At 46.4% G+C, this 23481-nt stretch overlaps 1 protein-coding gene across 1 annotated transcript in view; it reads right to left on the reverse strand.

Moving 5' to 3' along the window:
• LOC311108006 (protein diaphanous homolog 2-like) overlaps positions 1-23481 on the reverse strand; it is a 589414-nt gene that overhangs the window by 347353 nt on the left and 218580 nt on the right. The window contains exons 18-19 of the mRNA XM_084150643.1: positions 15584-15904; positions 1170-1284 (exon numbers count right to left, since the gene is read on the reverse strand). Coding sequence (XP_084006769.1) covers positions 1170-1284; positions 15584-15904 — 436 coding nt within the window. The remainder of the gene's footprint in view (positions 1-1169; positions 1285-15583; positions 15905-23481) is intronic.

Below are 23481 nucleotides of genomic sequence, written 5' to 3' on the forward strand. Positions count from 1 at the left end.
TCTTCAGGGGAGAGAAGAATGAGAGGAGGAGGAGAGGAGGAGGAGGAGAGGAGAAAAAAGAGGAGAGGAGATGAGGAGGAGAGGTAGAGCAGATGAGGAGGGGAGGAGAGGAGAGGAGAGAAGAGGAAATGAGGAGGGGAGGAGAGGAGAAGGAGAGGAGAGGAGAGGAGAAGGTGAGGAGATGAGAGGAGGGGAGGAGGAGAAAGAGAGGAGAGGAGAAGGTGAGGAGATGAGAGGCAACAGAACAGTAAGGGCTGCTGGGTAGTCATCACCCCCAACAACTCAGAAGGGCTGTGATTCCAGCTCTGTATAACAGGCCCTTTACCCCTCCCTCCCACTAGTGCAGGAATTAGAGGAGTGTGTACACATGCTGTCAGAGACCTGGAAATCACTGGTATTGTCATGGGAGAAATACACCACCACACAGCCTCTCCCTCAAATCACTGGCATTGTCATGGGAAAAATACACCACCACACAGCCTCTCCCTCAAATCACTAACTTGCTTTCCTTCTGCTTGTGTTATTCATCAACAAGTTAGATCTCTGAAGCAACTGGCCGGGACAAGAGTAAACTCCCTGAGCTTTCTTCACCGGGTCCCCCTGTGGAGGAGCATCTACTGGACTGGGAAAGGCAGGGCCGAGTCAACCGTGACTGTCCTCAGTTCACACACACACACACACACACACACAAACTCACAAAGATATGTGCAAAAGCATACAGATATACACACAGAAATGCAATCACATACACAACACCTTCTTACTTTTTTGCAAGAATTCACATTATGTGGGAGTCCTTTTCATCACGTGCGCACACACACACACACACCGAAAGCCACTCAACAAATACAAAGAATATCCACAAACACAGCACAACAACAACAACAGCAGCAGCAACAGCAGCAGCAGCAGCAGCAGCAGAACCACTAATTGGCTCAGAGAAATTTCAACCCACAACCATCCACAGCCGGATTGTTCAAAGACACAAGAAAAGGGGAGTGGTTTAACTATAATTAACATTTCAGAGACAAATGGTTTCCTAAAGTGGCAGGAGATGAAAGCTGATTGGTTTCCCAGACCCGTGTGGCCAAACGAAGTGTGTGTGTAGATTCATTAGTAAAGGAGTGAAGAGAGATGAGGCCTGGTGGGGCCTGATGAGGCCTGCTTACCTTTGGTCCTGGAGGAAAAGTTGAGGGAGAGCTGTTCAAAGAGTTCTTGATTCTCAAACTTCTCCTCTTTGACTTTGATCCAGAAGCAATTCTCCGCCATTTCCTGAGGCACTATCTGCAACGACAAGGAGGATCCCATTATCGCAAGGCCCAATCAGCGGCTGCCATTGCTTCCACAAGCGGTCTGGCTGCCACTCCACTTAAATGCCACTTCTTCAAACCCCACTGACCTAGAAATGGTGTTACATGTTGTGTGTGTGCGTGCATTGGAGATCACCCATCATGTTGCACATTGCACTCCATTGCTATCCCCTCATTTAGCACAAAACACAGTCTGCTAATGTTTGTTCATGTTGCTAGCGATTTCAAGCACCTTTTTACAATGACATATGTCCCACAGTTTTTGTAATATTGTAATATTGAGGGCCCTTGTCCAGATGGATTGATTACATTCTGTAAGGAGCAAGGACTGGATGGAGACGGATAAATATTTAGCAACCACAATAAACACCATTCAGCCTATCACTTCCTGTTTTTAATAAAGCTTATCCAACGCAATAAATGCATTGGCCAATCACAAAACATATAATCAGTAACTAGGCATATTAGTTCAGTTCAAAATAATAATAATAATAATAATAGTCACAATAGTCATGAAATAATCATACAATATTATGCCGAGATATTGTGAAAATGTATTATGTATTAGCATGGCTACCCATCCACACTGCTCCGGCCAAACACCACACCCACTAACATTTCTTCTCCACAACGAATGTATCAATAGAACAGCGGAATTAAACTCAAGATGAGTCGTCAGGCAAGTATAAGCCATTGATATGAAAACTATTGAGCAGTATTGATAGTGACATTGATCAAATTAAAAGTGAATTGATCAAATACCTGTTTAGGTGCATTTTAGATTATTACAGTGTTATGGCCCATCTTGGATAATTCCAATGTCACGGCCCAGGCTAATAAACTATTCAGGTCCATTTTCAAGAGAGGTTAGGCTGGAGGGACATACTCCCAGAGCCCTGCAAAAGGCAGCTGTGTGAGGTACTTATTGACAAGCTATAGGCGCTCTGCCAGGCTTAATTGAACGCTGCCTTAGAAGCCAGCTTCAGTATATTGGCCATTTAGTCTGTCTGTTTGTTATTTTGAAAGTCCATATGCTAGTGTTTGCCAACATATTGTAAATATTTTGGATCCAGCTTTATTAATTTATTTTGTTCTTGTAAATAAATAAATTGTTTGTCTTTGTGTAGGGTACAAAAAGACGAATAAACCAAATACATATATTTTTGTCTTAGTTTGTGGTTGACAAATATTTTCCCTTCACATCACCATTGGTTCTAACTCTATATTCCTCACAGTTGACTAAAACACTAGACAGCAAGCGTTCTCACCATAAATGTGCAAAATAATGACATGTGCCTAGAAGACCTCAGCCCAACGTGAGACTTGAAAGCTCTTGTTGACTTCTCCCGAGGAAAATGTTGACGCCTTTCAACTCAGTACACGGGACGAAACGGCCCTTTGTTTATCCTGGCTCCTACCCTGGCCCGACGTAACGTACCGTGGCCCGATGGCGGGCTCCTGTACATACAGACCACATCTTGCTGTAATTGGCTAGCAATGTGTGTGGCGATGTCCATCAGAAGTCCATTACGGGTTCCATTGAGTGCCTTGGTCTGTGATGATGACACTCAGAGAGACACACTGTCATGACACAGTGTGGCCGGGACAATTGGTTTCTCATTGCAACCTGTGTTATTAGCCCCTTAATGAGATAAGGCAATGCAAGTTGCAAGGGCACTCTCTAGAGAGACAGTGAGGGGGAACCACATGAAAGGAGGCAATTGTTGTAAAAAGGATACAGGCAATACAGGAGCACAAGCGACTAGGGCTGTGGCCATCATAACATTTTGTCAGACAGTTATTGTCATGCAAAAGCCTGCCGAACTCATGGTAATTGACCATTAATTAACAAACACGTTTAGCATCTCCAGGCCTCCACGCATACAAGCCATGTGTGCTTTGGAACATCTACATTTAAACAAGTCTAATAAATCAATTTAATATACACCATCACAATAAATCCATTACTTATTTTAGGCAGGTCTAAAGAAACATTATGATATGAAGAATATGTATTTCAGAAGAACAGAATATGAGTTGGCCTACTGGCCTATGCTATCTGGCTATGCTCCATGCCATAGGCTGTAGGCTTGCTCATTTAGCTGACAAGTCCAGTGCCATTATTTTATTTTATATAATTTTATAGTAAGAAGAATATAATTACAGAGTGACTGTGCAAATGAAGTGGCTATGTTGAGCATAAAAGTGATAATTTGAAACAGGTCCTATATGGTAGATTTAGAGTTATTTGTGAACATTAATTGTGAATGATACAAACCTTAGAACATCTTAGAAATCAAAACATAAATGGGCTGCATGGTGTGACTATAGGCTATTGATGATGAGAAATTAGCAAAAAAAAGCTTGGGCTCAGTTCCTTATCAAGTGATCTTATTTTACCCATCAGACTATTTTCAATTTAATATTGTCTTTACTAATATGTAAAATTAGCTTTGGCAGGGGAAAAAATACATGTCATATGTATGCACTGGGATAGCGAATGGAGGCCGTGTGCTTTCCCACCGGTACGTTGTTGTTGTTTTTTGTGTGTTTTATTTATTTTTACCCCTTTTTCTCCCCAATTTCGTGATATCCATTTGGTAGTTACAGTCTTGTCCCATCGCTGCAACTCCCGTATGGACTCGGGAGAGGCGAAGGTCGAGAGCCATGCGTCCTCCGAAACACGACCCTGCCAAGCCGCACTGCATCTTGACACACTGCTCACTTAACCCGGAAGCCAGCCGCACCAATGTGTTGGAGGAAACACCGTACAACTGGCAACCGTGTCAGCGTGCATGCGCCCGGCCTGCCACAGGAGTCGCAAGAGTGCGATGGGACAAGGACATCCCGGCCGGCCAAACCCTCCCCTAACCCGGACGACGCTGGGACAATTATGCGCCGCCTCATGGGTCTCCCGGTCGCGGCCGGCTGTGACACAGCCCGGGATCAAACCTGGGTCTGTAGTGACGCCTCAAGCACTGCGATGCAGTGCCTTAGACCTCTGCGCCACTCAGGAGGTCCTCCACCGGTACGTTTTGTAGGCTACTATAAGAACACTTATTTCACTCCACACATCAACCACTTTTTGAGGAGCATGCTCTTGCTGCCGTGACAGGTGATATTCCGCCCAAACTATGTATGACATGGGCTCTCCAACATTGTTCCTGCAGCTACCCGGTGCTTAATTTGGGAAACCAAGTGAAATCTGTTCGGGAACATTGATCGTAACATGTTTTCACAAACAAAACATATTTAATTAAACTGCTGACAGCCCGTCTGCGCGCACAAGAAAGGAATAAAGGAGAGCGAGGAGGAGATGGAAACGCATGGAGATATTCTGTGGTTAAAGGTAATGTGTCAGCCTATGAATTATGTAAATATAAAAAAAAATGCCCTATTACTAGGCTATTCAAAATCAAATACAAATTCACTATAATTGTAGGCTAACTCTGAATTTGTTTAATTTAGACTAGACCAATATCTACCAAAGATATCTTAAATCAATATTTTATTTTTCACAATCAATGAACCAACAGCATCGCCTAGGGCTATATGTTCTCTCCCAGACTCATGGATAGACATTTTTGAGAGTAGTATAAGGTAACCAGTCCATCCAGTATGCATAATAAGAGTCCAGACCCAAAGGTGATTACTATAGTTTGTTTAATTTTGGAGTATAGGGTAGACCAATTATGTACCAAAGAATCTTAAATCAGTTTTGTTTTATGTTTTCCTGCCATGCGTAATATGTGGTAGGCTATGTATTGTATAACGGCAAATCATAATTTTAATGTAGGTTTTTTTTTCAGGCTTGGGCTCAATATATAGGCCTATGTGTATGCATAAGCTCTATGGGTGTGTTGAATGAATCATCACCTTAGAAAGTGATGTCCACTTCGTTTGAAACAACATCCACAACAACATCCACAACAACCATGTTTAAACCTGCTGTTGAATTTCTTTCTCCAAATTGATCATCACAGTGAGGGGAGTTTTAAAAGTACTATAGGCCTACTGTTTTGATGATATGTGTTTGATGTGATTATCGATTGTATTTGTATTGATGTCTGAGTGGTTAGAGGGACAATAGAGCCCTGAGTACTAGGTCATTAGGACCTGATGGTTGTTAACGGTAGTTGACACACTTTTGTACTTTCCATACATTTTACCTTATTTTAGCGCCCCAAAAACGTAATACTTCCAGGTCAACTGTAATATGAATACCATTGTAAAGCACAATTGCTCCCCTTTCCAGCAAAGTCAATGACGAGACCTTCATGCTGCCCGTCTCTGCATGATTGAAGAAAGCAATGGAGCTCCGCCGGGTCTTTTTAAAAATGGCGGGTGGGGAAGCGAAAGCTACTGCGTCATAGTGAAAGGGGGAGATATGTCGTGTGGGGAACCGGCTTTGTTCACCCGATTTGTCTAACTTATCATCTCTAAAATGTAAATAAAACATTATAAAGAGTTTATATAATGTCTCATTACATACCTATTCGAAGGTTTGTGTCGAATTTGAATAGGGTTTATAGGGCGGTGATAAATGTATCTTCACAATTAAACTGTGGGTGTCACGTTTTTGAGAGTCATGATGGCTCGCAGTGATTACGCGAAAAATTAACAATTTATAAAATTAACTATTGATGAACTCACAAGTAATTAACTTTACACTCACCATTGATCATTTCTTGTTTTTAATTTGCGAGAGAAGCGCTACAACTAGCGGAGAGAGGCTGTACGGCACAGAATGAGTTGAATAATGCGCCGCCGTACGTTATGTTGTGACGTCACACTTTAATGTACAGCGTCAGCAGGGTCAGTTTTTTTTCCCAAAACTATTGGTCCATTACCATCTCAATCAACGCTGAATCTAAACTTAGTTCAAAACCCGGATTTTGATGCCAACACAGTCGCTACAGTCCCATTAGTTTTCATTGCAGCCTTGTTTGAATGCCGCGGTTGCCCACATATGTACGGAACGGAGTTAGCAAGTTGGGTACTACCAAAGCATGTCCATAGTGCATAAAAGGAAATTACTGTGACTCAACGTTCATGTGGAATTTTACTGCGGTCACCGCAACAGCCCTACAAGCGACCGACAGTGAGAGTGAATGGAGAGTGGGGCCAATAGGAATAGGAAAGACTGTGTGAGGGCTGTTGTGGTGATGGCCTGATGGGAGACTAGTAGCTGTGGGCCGCTCTCGTCTTCCCCCTCCCAGGCCCATTTAGAGCACTATGGAGTGGCCTACTTCAGCCCTACTGTAGCTAATTCACATCAGGTTCTGACACTGTGGCTCTGCTCTGCAAACAACAGTGTACAATATCATGTGTATGCTTATAACAGAAGTCATATTCAAAGGGAGCCCCCACAAATGTCCATTGGATGTGGTAGTAATGGAAGCACCATGGAAAACATGGAACAGCAGAGGGTTGGACATTAGCGCTGTGATGATACCAGTATTGCAATATTTTTTACATGGCAAAAATGAAAACACGAAGCAGACCAAACTCTTTGGTCCTTTAACAACATGCTGTATTTAAAATATTGTGTGCTATAGCTTGGAAAATAAATCAATGTGACTCTGGATGACAACATAATGACATTTGTTTCCAACATTAGGGCTGTTTTACTAAAGAAGTTCAATCTGCTTTGTGTTTTGTTCCCTTGCCACGATAGCTAACGAGTATTGTGATTCTGGTAACAATTATGGACCCGGCCCTACTGGACACTACAGGCTACTGGGATGTTGGCTCTTAGGCTATGTTTACACAGGCTTCCCAATTCTGACCAATAATTGTGCAAAAGATCAGAATTGGGCTGTCTGTGTAAACATTATGATTTATCCCTGAAACTAATGGACACATACTGTCATTGTAGTAAGCATACAGCATGGAACAATGTTGTTTAATTTTGAATCACTTGCATACTTAACTTACACTCGTTGGCTCCATAATCTGGGAGTGTGGTGCCAGGAAAATAACCTCTCACTCAACGTCAACAAAACAAAGGAGATGATCGTGGACTTCAGGAAACAGCAGAGGGTGCACCCCCCTCTCCACATCGACGGGACCGCAGTGGAGAAGGTGGAAAGCTTCAAGTTCCTCGGTGTACACATCATTGACAAACTGAAATGGTCCACCCACACAGACAGTGTGGTGAAGAAGGCGCAACAGAGCCTCTTCAACCTCAGGACGCTGAATAAATTTGGCTTGGCACCTAAAACCCCCACAAACTTTTACAGATGTACAATTGAGAGTCTCCTGTCGTGCTATATCACCACTTGGTACGGCAACTGCACCGCCATCAACCGCAGGGCTCTCCAGAGGGTGATGCGGTCTGCCCAACGGATCACCGGGGGCAAACTACCAGCCGTCCAGGACACCTAGAGCACCCGATGTCACAGGAAGGCCAAAAAGATAATCAAGGACAACAACCACCCGAGCCACTGCCTGTTCACCCCGCTATCATCCAGAAGGCGAGGTCAGTACACGTGCATCAAAGCTGGGACAGAGAGAATGAAAAACAGCTCATAAGAAGGAAATTAGAGTTAAGTGGCATAGGAATTCAGGAAGAGATTGGCTCTGCATTTCATGGATTGGCTGGTCATATATTTACTACTTAAATTGTCTCAGAGAGAGAGTGCTAATTTATAAAATTATAGTTGCGTTGTTCTGAAAGGATAATTATAATTCTGCATCGTTTGTAAACCAAATTGACTGGTTTGGAGATAATTGCATTGTTCATCTCAAGTCTTGCATATCGGGGGGTGGGGGGGGGGGGTGGATAACAGAATGTGAAGTCATTGCTATTTGCTTCTAAATATTGCAATTTCACCGTGCTAGAAGAACTAATCAGCATTACACTGGAAAACAGTCTGGTTGTGTGATTATAGCTAAATACGTTTGCAATTGTGAGATAATTACAGTTGTACGAGAGATTAAATGATAAGCATTTTTGTAATTGTTTCTTACTTTTCCCTATTTTGCTTAGTACTGCTACAATAGAAATGTTCGCTTTCATTCGAATTTGCAACAATCCACGAAATACTCCAAAACAAATGGATACTGTGCTGAAAATAACATTGTGGAACTCCAAAAGAAGTTGAAATGCTTCAATTCCTTTCAAATCAATCACTTTTAGATGAAAATATGGGATTGTTTCTAATGGACAAATGCTTCCAAATGATGTGGAGCACGTCAAACGCAGCGGGGACGAGCCAAATCTAGAGGTTCCCCTCTGCTTAACCGTGTCTTACAGTAGACAACAGATATTGACTCTAACCCACAGCTTCTGGCACTCCTCTCTCCACTCCATCGATACAGCAGCATGTCCCAAATCACTGCTTTACCCCACTGCTGCAGCCCGCCCTCCATGCCAACAGCTCCCCCTCCATGCAACAGCCTGCCCTCCATGCCAGCAGCCAACCCTCCATACCTCCTCCTCACCAGTCTCTTCTAAACTAATTGTAGCTTCAGCACTGTCTCGATGGATCCCCTCAGCAGCAGCTGATGCTGTCTGATTTAACTAGTGCCCTATCCGAGTGTGTGAGGTAGTTCGCTATAGTTCACTAATTCAAGCCTGGCAACAGGTTGTTGCTAAATAACTTTGAGTATTTAGTGGGGGAGACAGCTGTGTTGGCTGTGGGGCACTGGATTGATCACATATGCATTCATTTTTTAGGGCCTCTTTACGGAACCTGCTCAAACGAGCACCCTCCCAAAATTGATTCATTAACAAAGGAAGACTGTGAGATGTTCTCATTAAGTGTAGTACAGTGTTGTAAAGGGGCTCCAGTACAGTGGTTCACTAGAAGTGAGGGTTGTGGACTTCACTCCAGAGCATTCACACTGTTGCTGCAAACCGCCTTAAGACAGAGCCTGAGCAATCATTTACTTTGCCGTAAATGTGTGGTTCCCCGATGGTAAGGTGTTCTCACCGTAAGGCAAATTACAGCACCTCCAGGCAACAATCTCCATCGTCGCTGCTTGGAAAATCTGTTACATGCTTAAAAAAAGAAAACAAGAAAAGCTGCTTCCTCACTTTATGGCTGCTTTTACTATCAGAGACAGAGGTCTCCTGTGGGTGTTTTCAAAAAGCAAGAGGTGGACACAAACAATCACTCTCCATTCTAACCTCACTCTCTGTCACGGATTCAGCCGAGGCTGCCCCTCCTCCTTGCTCGGGCAGGCTTCGGCATTCGTCGTCACCGGAGTACTAGCTGCTACCGATCCATGTATCTATGTTCGACTTGTTTTGTCTTTATTGGTCACACCTGTTTCCCATTATGTAGTTATGTCTTCCCTATTTAACCCTCTGTCTCACACTGTGTGTTGTGCGTGTTTGTTCATGTTTCGGTTGTCGTTAGTGTGCGGGTTTGTTCCCTCCCTGCGTGGAGGTTGTTGTTCATTATTTTACCTTCGAGTAAAGTACGCCTTTTGATTAGCTCTGTGTCCTGCGCCTGACTTCGCCTACCGCATTCCACTGATGCCCTGACAGAAACACGCACCATCTACATGGAGTCAGCAGGTACAGCTATGCCAGCCGGATCGATGGAGGAACGCGTCCAACAACAAGCGGCCATGATCCAGGCTCTCGGCACCGCTATGGAACGAGTAGTGAATACTATGGAGCGATGGGAGAGAGGAGGTATCCCTAAACCTCCTCCGATTACACCACCACCTACACCGATGTCCATCGCTTCACCCTCTGGGTTCAGTGGGATTCGGCTCCCGCTCCCGAGGGCTTATGACGGTACAGCTGCCGGGTGTCAGGGTTTTCTGCTCCAGGTAGAGCTCTATCTTGCAACTATCCACCCGGCTCCCTCGGGATACGAGAGCGTGTCCGCCCTCATCTCCTGTCTGTCCGGTAAAGCGCTGGAGTGGGCCAAAGCCGAGTGGGGGGGAATAGACGCTGCAACTGTAAGCTAGGCAGAGTTCATCCGCCGCTTTAGGGTGGTATTCGATCATCCACCAGAGAGGAGAGCGGCGGGTGAGCGTCTATTCCACCTCAGACAGGGGAAGAGAAGCGCGCAGGAATTTGCACTGGACTTTCAGACTCTGGCTGCCAGCGCAGGATGGAATGAGAGGGCCCTCATCGACCACTACCGTTGCAGCTTGAGGGAGGACGTTCGTCGGGAATTGGCATGCAGGGACACCAACCTAAACCTGGACCAACTGGTGGAGATGTCAATTCGACTCGATAACCTGTTGGCTACCCGCGGACGTTCGGATCAGGGGCCGTCCATTCCATCCCCCAGCACCTCTGACCCTACCCCTATGGAGCTCGGAGGTGCTGCTATGAGGGAGACCGGTAGAGTCCCTGCACCAACTGTGGCCGCAGAGGACACACTGCTGTTCGGTGCTGGGGAGGGCCTTCAAGGAGTCGAGGCAGTAGGCAGCGCACTGATGAACCGTTTCAGGTGAGTAGGCACCCAACTCACCCAGAGCTCTCTGTTGCGTATATGTGTATTAATGTTGTATTTCCCGAGTTTTCTTCTCAGTCCCAGCATAAGGCGCTAGTAGATTCAGGCGCAGCTAGGAACTATATTGATCGTCAGTTTACCCGTACGTTAGGGATTCCTATTGTGCCAGTCGATATGCCCTTCCCTATCCATGCCCTAGATAGTCACCCTTTAGGGTCAGGTCTGATTAGGGAGGTCACAGTGCCACTCTGGATGAAGACGCAGGAGGGGCATGAGGAAATAATTAGTCTATATCTGATTGATTCTCCTGCATTTCCCGTGGTGTTGGGGCTTCCCTGGTTAACTTCTCATGATCCCACTATGTCATGGCAACAGAGGGCTCTCAAGGGATGGTCAAGTCAGTGCTTGGGGAGGTGTGTAGGTGTTTCCGTAGGGGCAACTACGGTGGAAAGTCCAAACCAGGTTTCCACCATGCACATTCCGCCTGAATATGCCGATTTGGCTCTCGCCTTCAGTAAAAAGAAGGCGACTCAATTACCACCCCATCGACAGGGGGATTGTGCGATAAACCTCCAGGTAGGCGCTGCGCTTCCCCGGAGTCACGTGTATCCTCTGTCACAGGAAGAGACGGCAGCTATGGAAACATATGTCACGAATCTCTGAGAATCTCTGTGTCATCGAGTTTCTTTTTTGTGAAGAAGAAGGATGGTGGCTTACGCCCGTGCATTGACTACCGTGGTCTAAATCAGATCACTGTAAAATACAGCTATCCATTACCTCTGATTGCGAGTATGTCAGAGTCATTGCACGGGGCGCGCTTCTTCACGAAATTGGATCTCAGGAGCGCGTTAAACCTGGTGCGTATCCGGGAGGGAGATGAGTGGAAGACGGCATTTAGTACCACCTCGGGGCACTATGAGTACCTTGTCATGCCATACGGTTTGATGAATGCTCCTTCAGTCTTCCAATCTTTTGTTGATGAGATTTTCAGGGACCTGCATGGACAGGGTGTAGTGGTGTATATTGATGACATTATCATATACTCCGCTACACGGGCCGAGCATGTGTCCCTGGTGCGTCAGGTGCTTGGTAGACTGTTGGAGCATGACCTGTATGTGAAGGCGGAGAAATGTCTGTTCTTCCAAGAGTCCATCTCCTTCCTAGGACACCGCCTGTCAGCGTCAGGCGTGGAGATGGAGATTGACCGCATTTCGGCCGTGCGTAATTGGCCGACTCCAACCACGGTGAAGGAGGTGCAGCGATTCTTGGGTTTTGCCAATTACTACCGGAGGTTTATCCGGGGCTTTGGGCAGGTAGCGGCTCCCATTATCTCCTTGCTAAAGGGAGGACCGGTGCGTCTACAGTGGTCAGCTGAGGCAGACAGGGCTTTTGGGCATCTGAAGGACCTGTTTACTTCGGCTCCGGTGCTGGCTCATCCGGATCCTTCCTTGGCATTCCAGGTTGAGGTGGATGCGTCCGAGGCTGGGATTGGAGCTGTACTGTCTCAGCGCTCGGGTACGCCACCAAAACTCCGCCCCTGTGCTTTATTTTCTAAGAAGCTCAGTCCGGCGGAGCGCAATTATGATGTGGGGGACCGGGAGCTGTTAGCTGTGGTTCAAGCTCTGAAAGTGTGGAGGCATTGGCTTGAGGGGGCTAAACACCCTTTTCTCATTTTGACTGACCATCGTAACCTGGAGTACATCCGGGCGGCGAGGAGGCTGAACCCTCATCAGGCAAGGTGGGCCATGTTCTTCACTCGTTTTGTGTTTACTCTCACTTACAGACCAGGTTCCCAGAACGCTAAGACAGACGCCCTGTCCCGACTGTATGACACAGAGGAGAGGTCCATTGAGCCCACTCCCATACTCCCGGCGTCGTGTCTGGTGGCACCGGTGGTGGGGGAGGTTGTGTCGGATCGGGGTCCCCAGTTCACCTCAAGGGTCTGGAGGGCGTTCATGGAACGTCTGGGGGTCTCGATTAGCCTTACCTCAGGTTTTCACCCCGAGAGTAATGGGCAGGTGGAGAGAGTGAACCAGGATGTGGGTAGGTTTCTGAGGTCCTATTGCCAGGACCAGCAGGGGGAGTGGTCAGGTTATATTCCCTGGGCAGAGAAATCCCAAAACTCACTCCGCCAATCCTCTACTAACCTTAAGCCTTTCCAGTGTGTGTTAGGTTATCAGCCGGTCCTGGCACCTTGGCATCAGAGCCAGATCGAGGCTCCTGCGGTGGATGAGTGGTTTCGGCGCTCAGAAGAGACCTGGAACGCTGCTCATGTACACCTGCAGCGGGCAATCAGGCGACAAAAGGCGAGTGCCGATCGCCACCGCAATGAGGCTGGCTCTCGACCCGAAACCTGCCCCTTCGCCTGCCCTGCCGGAAGCTGGCTCGGCGGTTTGTGGGGCCATTTAAAGTCCTGTGGAGATTGAACAAGGTTTGTTATAGGTTACAACTTCCTATTAATTACCGTATTAACCCCTCGTTCCATGTGTCTCTCCTCAGGCCGGTAGTAGCTGGTCCACTCCAGGAGTCTGAGGTACGGGAGGTTCCTCCGGAGGTTCCTCCGCCCCCACTGGACATTGAGGGGGCTCCGGCGTACTCGGTCCGTTCCATCTTGGAATCGAGGCGTCGGGTGGGGGGCCTGCAGTATCTCGTGGAGTGGGAGGGGTACGGTCCGGAGGAATGGTGCTGTGTCCCTAGGAGGGACATCCTCGATCCCTCCATGTTGAGAGATTTCCACCAGTCATCCGACCCGCCCTGCTCCGCGTCCTCCTGGCCGTCCCTGAGGCCGGGGTCGGCGCACGGCTAGGGCCGCGCGTCAAGGGGGGGGGGGTGGGGGGTACTGTCACGGATTCAGCCGAGGCTGCCCCTCCTCCTTGCTCGGGCAGGCTTTGGCGTTCGTCGTCACCGGAGCACTAGCTGCTACCGATCCATGTATCTATGTTCGACTTGATTTGTCTTTATTGGTCACACCTGTTTTCCATTATGTATTTATGTCTTCCCTATTTAACCCTCTGTCTCACACTGTGTGTTGTGCGTGTTTGTTCATGTTTCGGTTGTCGTTAGTGTGCGGGTTTGTTCCCTCCCTGCGTGGAGGTTGTTGTTCATTCTTTTACCTTCGTGTAAAGTACGCCTTTTGATTAGCTCTGTGTCCTGCGCCTGACTTCGCCTACCGCATTCCACTGACGCCTTGACAGTCTCTCTCTCTCTCTCTCTCTCTCGCTCTCTCGCTCTCTCTCTCTTTCTCCCTCTCATCTCTACAGATGTAGGATCTTCATTTGAGCCAGTTCGCTACAGCAGGAAAACAATCCTGTAGCAACAGGAAATGTGAATTATTTAGTGGATTATATAATGAATGGACATTTTTGTAGGGGTTGATAAATCAAGTCTGAAATTTCTAAATGGAAATTACAAACTTCAGAAGCCTTTTTTAAACCTCAAATACCCTACAAGTTTTAAATGTCCTGCATTGCAGGAAAGTTCAGCTGCAACAGGGTGATCGAATTAAGATCCAACATCTGTGTACAGTCTCCTTCAGTGAAGGAGTACAACCTCACATGTAATTACAGTGAGGTTGTCCCTGCCTGCTTTTCAACCAGTCGAAAGATAAGGCCTTCTCCTATATGCATCAAGCTACCGATAAATGTGTGTATTCATATGTAGTTACAACAAACTAGTGGTTATGGGGCTTAAAAATTGAATCCGTAGCGGTGAAACTGCCACGTCCGTTTGCGATATTACAACAACAAAGACGTTACTTCAAACACTGTTGAACACTGTGTTTTCCCGTTGGGCATCATTGCACCCGTGATAAAACAGCAGAGTATGTACTATGATAATTTTTTACCACGATGCTGGACGCTCCTCTGCCCCAATAACAAATGTGCCTGGGGGCGACCAGTGGGCTGTTTCAACTTATGCGGATCGCTGCTTTAAAGGGGGCATGATGGCACATTTTTGGTCCTTCCTTTCTGCTGTTTCTTTTTAAAGCCCAGATCACAGTAGTGCTTGGCACCTCCATGGTCCTCCATGGCTCCATCTGCTCCTAACAGAGAAGACAGATGACTCTGGTCCCACTTAATCCACACAAGAGACACAGATTGCTTTTCCTCAGGTGGCTGTGAATGCCTTTGAGTACTATCTAGTCATTTAATTTGCATCTCCCAACCCTAGCGCCTGCGGAGGCAAGGTTAATGCAGACGTACATTCAATCGTTGCCACGCCGGGAAGGAGACGGATGTGAAAAGTGGCGCACTCATGAATGCAAACACACACTCATTTTCTTACAGTGAAAAGAAGATAAATGAGAAAAACATAATAAATACATTTCAATCATAATAAATACATTTCAATGAACTTTCTGTCTCTTATTAAACGTGCAACCTTGCTATATGACTTGCCTCCATTTACACAACTACAGATAATGCGATTTTGCGTGATTTCAACAGCGTTTCGCAGTGCGAGCGAGAGACAACGATTTCCTTTTGGCTATTGTCAATAATTGATGATTAAAAAGCAAGGTCACACATAAGCATATGCAAAACACCTCTAAATTAATGCCGTTTGCAACTCCCAGAATCCCTCGGGCGATGGATAAATTAACTGGGAGTAGAATAAAGCCCATATGAAGAGAATGGCCCCCATTGAAATTGTATTTAAATGATGGAATGTTACACAACACATTGTCTGTATTCAATTACGCTAAGAGTGTGTGTGAATGCAAGGACACTCGAGTGGCGGAGTGCAGAGCAGCGTGCCCTGTGGCTGAATGCTTGCCTGAATAGACCGACGGCAGTGTTGCTTAGGGTGCACTCTCTCGATTAGTACCTACAGCTCCATCTGTCGCTACTGTACCTTGGACCAGTTGATCCTCTTCATGACTGCCTCAGGCTTGTAGGTCTTCTTGGCCTCCAGTCCATAAGGCAGCTTGATGACAGGCATGGCCATCATAGGAGGCGGAGGGATACCTGGTGCCCCGGGGAAGGGCGGGGGAGGTGGGGGTCCACAACCGGGGGGAGGGGGTGGTGGGGATGGCCCTCCACCTGGAGGTGGCGGGGGTGGGGGCGGAGGGGGCATGCCAGCCATGCCAGGAGGAGGTGGGGGAGGGGGTGCCAATCCCCCTGGTAGGGCTGGAGGTGGGACTCGTGTCCCGGCCGCTGCTGGTCCGGCCGCAATCTACAAAGACGGGAGATCAATGTTAGAGACGGGACACATTCCCCTGTCATCCCTGTCACTCGTAGGCCGGGGACCTGGAGGCCAGAGCTTTACCACCATTACACTAGTCTGGCTAATGGACCTGGGTGATGTCCCTGTTAGGGACTGAAGATGGTCATTACACTAGTCTGGCTAATGGTCCTGGGTGATGTCCCTGTTAGGGACTGAAGATGGTCATTACACTAGTCTGGCTAATGGATCTGGGTGATGTCCCTGTTAGGGACTGAAGATGGTCATTACACTAGTCTGGCTAATGGTCCTGGGTGATGTCCCTGTTAGGGACTGAAGATGGTCATTACACTAGTCTGGCTAATGGATCTGGGTGATGTCCCTGTTAGGGACTGAAGATGGTCATTACACTAGTCTGGCTAATGGTCCTGGGTGATGTCCCTGTTAGGGACTGAAGATGGTCATTACACTAGTCTGGCTAATGGACCTGGGTTATGTCCCTGTTAGGGACTGAAGATGGTCATTACACTAGTCTGGCTAATGGACCTGGGTGATGTCCCTGTTAGGGACTGAAGATGGTGGTAGGGGTATTTAGGGGGAGAATGGACAGGCATTATCATACTCTCTTCAATTGCAGATGTTTGCCTTGACACTGTGTGTGTGTGTGTGTGTGTGTGTGTGTGTGTGTGTGTGTGTGTGTGAAGAGAGCTAATAAAAGCATGTCTGGGGACTATCGTCCTAGTGCTATTGTCCCTTGGGACTGGTGTCCATTTGCTGGTAAGCACATAGGAGTCATTCCATCAGTACCCTATCAGCCAGCCAGAGGCCAACACTCAGAGGAGTTATTCCGTCAGTACCCTATCAGCCAGCCAGAGGCCAACACTCAGAGGAGTCATTCCGTCAGTACCCTATCAGCCAGCCAGAGGCCAACACTCAGAGGAGTCATTCCGTCAGTACCCTATCAGCCAGCAAGAAGCCAACACTCAGAGGAGTCATTCCATCAGTACCCTATCAGCCAGCCAGAGGCCAACACTCAGAGGAGTTATTCCGTCAGTACCCTATCAGCCAGCCAGAGGCCAACACTCAGAGGAGTCATTCCGTCAGTACCCTATTAGCCAGCCAGAGGCCAACACTTAGAGGAGTTATTCCGTCAGTACCCTATCAGCCAGCCAGAGGCCAACACTCAGAGGAGTCATTCCGTCAGTACCCTATCAGCCAGCCAGAGGCCAATAACTCAGAGGAGTTATTCCGTCAGTACCCTATCAGCCAGCCAGAGGCCAACACTCAGAGGAGTCATTCCGTCAGTACCCTATCAGCCAGCCAGAGGCCAACACTCAGAGGAGTCATTCCGTCAGTACCCTATCAGCCAGCCAGAGGCCAACACTCAGAGAAGTCATTCCGTCAGTACCCTATCAGCCAGCCAGAGGCCAACACTCAGAGGAGTCCTAACCAGCTCCGCTCCACCTCACACTTGGGAAAGTGGGCACTCAGTTCCCTGAGACAGTCTGCTAGACACATTAAATATGTAGTTACATAAACAAGAACCTAATAGGCAGCAGAAAAATATTGCAGGGAGGTATGTCACCTATCCCATTAGAAGTACTCTGGAGAGATCTCTGACATGTTGAGTATGTTTGTGGCTATATGTGTCTGGATTAAGCGCTGTGCGTGTGCAATCGCTGTTCAGTTCAGAGTGTGTGAGAGAGTTTGTGTGTGTGTGTGTGTGTATATACACCCTTATATACACAGGTTCAGAGGCCAATAAACACCCTTCAGAGGTCACCCTTAAAGAGTATTTAAACATATGTAGGGCATTATGCCTTTTTATGTCATGCATATTAAGGCTTTATGAATGCTTTATGAATGCTGCATATCAACACTATAAGTAAAGTGTTCCATAAAGAAGTAAAGGAGGAAGGAAATAGCCTATTTCTGGAGACTTCTGTGATTCTGAAGTCACTCTGAATATGAATGGAAAAATGATTCCCCCCTCTTCTTACACATATGATGTGTTTCATTTAATCAGACTCCAATATAGACAAGCCTGCATTGTTGGTGCTGATTACCATGACAATTGCTTCTGCAGTTGGCTAATAGATGAAGCGTATGAGATGAATAGAGCCACCTGAACCTGAATTGGTAATGAGGAAACTAATGGCATGCTAATGCTAACACTATCTATTGCAGGAGGGTTCGGTGGGTAGATAATGTATTGTATCAAATCCTCACATACCAGTACACTCATTCCCTATTGACGTGTCTGTGCACAGTGTACGTTCAGCCGACACCTAACCATTGGGGAGAAGCCAGGGGATTGGCTGGCCACGGTTAGACATCTAGATAAGAAATGTTGAAGTCGACAAGATGGTTCTCACAAAGGAAGGCTATTAGGCGGTAGACGGGCAAAATTAAACTCATTACCGATAAGACACAGACCAGCCAGTCCCTTGACAAGTCTGCCCTATCATACAGCTCTTCAGCCCAAACTGGTATTTATAATCATTGATAAAGGTAGGGGGGGAACTGTTTAGAGACTAAATGTATGCAAATGAAGCAATTAGAGAGCCCATGGCATAGATAGGATTTGACCTGGCTTGATTAGAAGACGACAACGGTCTTTCTTTCCAAAAGTCTGCCAGGCAACATTTCCACAACATTGACCGAAAGCAAGTTTCTCATTTCCGAAAACCAATTTCGCTCCCCCCACTCGGTGGATTATGTGGGTAATGTGCGTCCGGTCAAATTTTTTAAGGCATTACAGAGTGCTTGATTACACAATGCCAGCAGTGGACTGTTTATCGGGTAGAACATTTAAAAAGTGTAGCGTGGTGAGGAGCGTTTGAAGCAGGCCGCCCCCAAAACCCCTTGACGGATGCGCCCCCGTTCCAATGATTATACGTCTGTCAATCTCCGAGCCCGTCGTGGCCCATTTTCTCTTTTAAGATTAATATGAGAGAATGGAAGCAAATTAGCTGCTAAATTAGAGTGCTGTCTTTTCCGCATTCAGGGGCCCTCTGAGCCTGCTATAGCTCCTGCTGCTCCAGCTCGCTCATTATCCCTCCCTCTCTCCCTCTCGTCCCGCCGTGCTGCGGGCCCTCCAGCCTCGTCTATGGAAGGCTAATCAACCCAGCGTTCCACTGCACCCTGGAGGGATCTGCCTTCTCCCACAGGTAAATCACTGGAGTACTTTTCCTTTCCTACACCCTACAATCATAGCATCAAGCATCTTCAAGCACCTTCTCCCTATAGCAACATAGCTTTGTTTAGTTTTTTTCTGGTTCAAACATCCATTTAAAAAGGGTGTTTACAGACCAATGGTGCTGTGTTTTCGCCGGGTCTTGGCAGCTCCAGCCTGGCCACTGACCACCATTAGCTGGGAGCCAGAGAGAGGTGAGCCTCCTATCGGCTTCTTGGCATCTAGCCCTCTTGCTAGGCCAGCCTCATCTGGAGCGCTGATTAGCGTAGGAGTATGGAGTGATATTAAATCTAACCAGTTCATTGAGGGGTCCACAGCTTCTAGACATCGACGGGGGGAGGTCAGACGGGTGGGTAATTAACTTGGACTGTTAGGCAATTAAACCTTCCCCCAATCTCGGCTCTAATGAGCAAAGCAGAGATTCAGTTATAAAGGTGTTTATTGGGGAGAATGACATCACAACAGTCAAACACATCCGCATTTGATTATCTTCTATGGAACACTTCAGTTGAGATGTTTCAAGTGCAGCTCCCAGATTATTACTCATTGTTTGTTTAGTATGATGCAAGGAAATCAAACTTCATTGCATTCTCCAATTAGAGACCAAGAGTGTTGCCCTATTAACAGATGATGAGTTTACTCCAATTAGAGACCAAGAGTGTGGCCCTATTTAGCAGATTATGAGTTTATTCTCCAATTACAGACCAAGAGTGTGGCCCTATTAACAGATTATGAGTTTATGAGGAATTATGAGGAATATAATATAATGTAGATCACTGCACAATGATCAAACATCAATCATTTGCAAAGATCTGAGCAAACATCATACTTGGAATGTGCGTAGATTGAGTTTGAGGGATTCATGAGTTTTTGATGCAAGATGAGGTTTCTCAATATGCAGTCAATACCAGTCAACCATGCCAGACGAAAGAAAGGGAGGGAGGGGCACGGATGCAAAGGGATCACCCACCTGCACCTTGTACTCAGCTTCACTGATGAGTTTCTGAGCCTCTTTGAGCTTGTTTGCCTCGCTAGCTAACTGGACAGACGGACACACAAACACACAACAGACACCCAGACGTACACACAGACACAGAGAGCAACAGAGAGGCACACAGAGAGAGGGTGGTTAGCTAGACAGACAAGAGGAACACCAGTACTTTTGTTAACAGAGAACACAGGTCAACACCAAGCACAGACAGGTGAAGCAGAGGAGTAAGTGACAGAGAAATTCCCAGTTAAAACACGGTTATAAGATGCATTTGTACTACCTGTCACATGGAATACTAAGATCACATTTATTTCACATCCTCAAACAAGCAAAGTAATTTTCAGCATTTAAAAGTGCATTTTGTATTAGATGGAAAATAACGTAATTTAGTCATCTACAGAGCCTAGATGAAACTGATCACACAGTGGATGACATTTATTTTTGTATCCTCAAAACCCATTCAATGGTCCCCTTTGGAATGCTACCTTCAAATATGTTGTAGCAAATTGCATTCCCCACTTTCCCCTCTCAGATATATATACGACAGGCATTGATTTTATCCCTAAGATTTTGTTGCCGCTTTGATATTTCACTCTATATGACCTCGCCAATGAAAGAGGAGCGAAAAAAAAGTCACATTCTAACGTCTTATTGCTGTTGCGTAGATGGGTACAAACTCAACTGCGTAGTGAAACATATTTATGTGGAGTCGTTCCTGCAGAACAGCCTTACTGTGGACTGAGGAGTATTAAATATTGAACATGTATAATGGAAAAGGAGATGGAAACTTTTATAAAGGAGAATGAGTAAGGACTTCCATTTCACCAGAGTTTAGAATGTGGTCTTAAAGTGCAATCTTTAAGGCAAATGGGAAACATTTTCTTTTACACTCCATCCTTAACTATGGACTATGGAGAGTTCAAGGCCTCTATTTTAAAAACTGTAACCACAGGATAAGTGGATGGCATGGAACTTTAACCCCTCAAGCATAGCTTAGACTCAAAGCTTCGACTGATGGAACTCAAGCACATAACACTAGTACAATACACAACACACTCATGTATTAAACCTAAGGCATTGAAGGTACTGACATAAACAAATGGCAGTGGTGGTTGTATAGAGAGGCCTGTTGCCTTCATTACAAGCTCAGTCCAATATGGTAATAAGAGAGGTCAGCAGGTAGACTGACAGAGCCAGAGAGGAGAGAGTGATCCACTATGCCTTCCAACCTCATTCCTGGCCATGCTGGTTCAGCTACATGACCACCAGGTTATTGAAGCCCATTAATGGCATGGCACAGAGCAGGTCCAAGGTATCTACCGCACCTCTAAATTATTAATCTCACCCTCATTCAATTCTACGAACGTATCCCCAGTTCTCTCTGAGCTGAGGTGGGTTCGTAGGGGTTGGCAGGGGTGGGAGGTGGATTAGTTCCATTTGATGTGTTTTCATTGCGTTTTGTCGATGTTTACAGGCGAAACTTGTGATCGGATCGCAGGGATAATCAAACAGACACATCAAAAGGTGGAAGCTCCCTGAGACAGACTCTCATTAAATCCGTCGGTTCACAGACAAGGTGAAATAGCAGGGGCTAGGAGACAGAGAGATGTGTGCTTTTATTTCCACGGAGAGCTCTGTCGACGACATGTGAACAGAGATCCCACTTCATTCATATTCAATAAAGCGACAGATGCAACACCACAGCAGCTTTGATGAACAATCTGAGTGTAGTGTCTTCGCATGGATTTAGAGGTGCTGCACTCCAGAAGATAATGGCTTTGTACAACACTGTGTTCATCTGTTGCAGTTTCAACCCTTTTAAAAAAGGATGACTAGAAACTACGTTTTCAAGGGAAGAAACAGGCCTGTATGTCTTTGTGTAGGCTACATCATCATCAAGAAGGATACACATTATAATTCAAATAATTGTCTTATTAAAATGGGAGTATCTTGTTAGCGCCTACATTTCCATTTCCAATTATGTGCTGCATTGCAAGACTTCAGCACCGCAAACCAAATATTGCTGTGATTGCAAAATGTGTACCTCCTGATAACGTGTTGCCAGATAAACAAAATAATCTGTGTCATGAAGCAGTGGACATTTTGAGAGCTATGGCACATCTCCTACAGTATGCCCAAAGAGATAATATTGACGACGGATGTCTGTTCTTAGCAAGAGTGTTCATAGTGAGGAAGCTCCTACTCAAAAGGTACCAGTCTTTCTCTGTGCCTCCAATGTGAAAGCAATAGAAGAAACCCTTCGAAAAATCACCTTATACTACACATTTCATAAAGGCACCAATTTGAACATGAGCGCATTCCTGCCATGCAGCACGTGACAACATACATGTTTACATCGAACCACTTTTTAGACCAACACACCCGCAGGATGTTACTTGAAGAACTCGCACACATATCCATGGGTGCTCTCGCCGAGCGAATGAGATATTTCCCTGCTGAGGCAGATGTCTGTTGATGTGCAAAGCTCCAGCAACCTTTGAAGGCGCTTTCAGAGACAGCAGGAAAAGAAGGAGCGGACTCTCGGGGGCTTCACTCTGCTACACTACCTGTTAATGCAACACAAACAGACTGGCTTCAAAAGACCGGGGCCTGTTAGGGGGAGGGGGGAAAAGCCTGGAAAAACTGTACTTAAAAAGCAGCACTCAGGGAAAGCAGGTGAGCAGAGGCTGACGCTGCCTGATGCAATGAGAGAGAAGGAGAAAGATAGAGGGGTCAGAAAAAAGAGAGAGAGAGAGAGACAACAAAGCAGATAGAGAGAAAAAAATGGAAATATAGAGAGCAGAAAGATAGAGGTGCGGAGGAGCGCCGGCCACCATGTTGGCCTCATGAATAAGTGCATGCGGCGGGCGGGCAGTCGTTGGGGTGCTTAGTGAATGATGAAGGAGTTTGGCCAAGAGAGAAGGTAACGAGTGGTGACATGGCACTCAGGCAGATGAAGTGGGGGAGTGAGGACCATACACAAATTAAGTGCAATCGGGGAAGAAAGAAAAAAAAACTTGCCTCTGCCTAGCCAGGAAGAGGATCAAGCCTCACGCTAATGCTGAGAATAAATTATCACTGAGGCTGCCAGGGACCTTAATGACAGCGACTTGTCTTTGGGAAAAGTCCCGGCGACGCACTACAAAGCTAAATGTGCAGGTGCGGAAAAGGGATGGGATGGGGGAGCGCGGACATTTGCAACTGCCACAGAATTTAGTTTGGAGGAAAACAATCTCAGCTACTGGATGCCATACCATCTTTCAGCGCTGGTTTATATTACATTCGGTAAGCAGGGAAGCAAACTGCCCTTTTGTCCCAAGGCAACAATGAAGTGTTTCAAATTGGGTTAAGGAGGAAATAGCAGTCATTTTCTGTGCTTAGGTTTGAGGGGTTTTGTCTGGG

This window comes from Coregonus lavaretus, assembly GCF_964263955.1.
Source record: "Coregonus lavaretus genome assembly, chromosome: 32".
Taxonomy (NCBI): Eukaryota; Metazoa; Chordata; class Actinopteri; order Salmoniformes; family Salmonidae; genus Coregonus; species Coregonus lavaretus.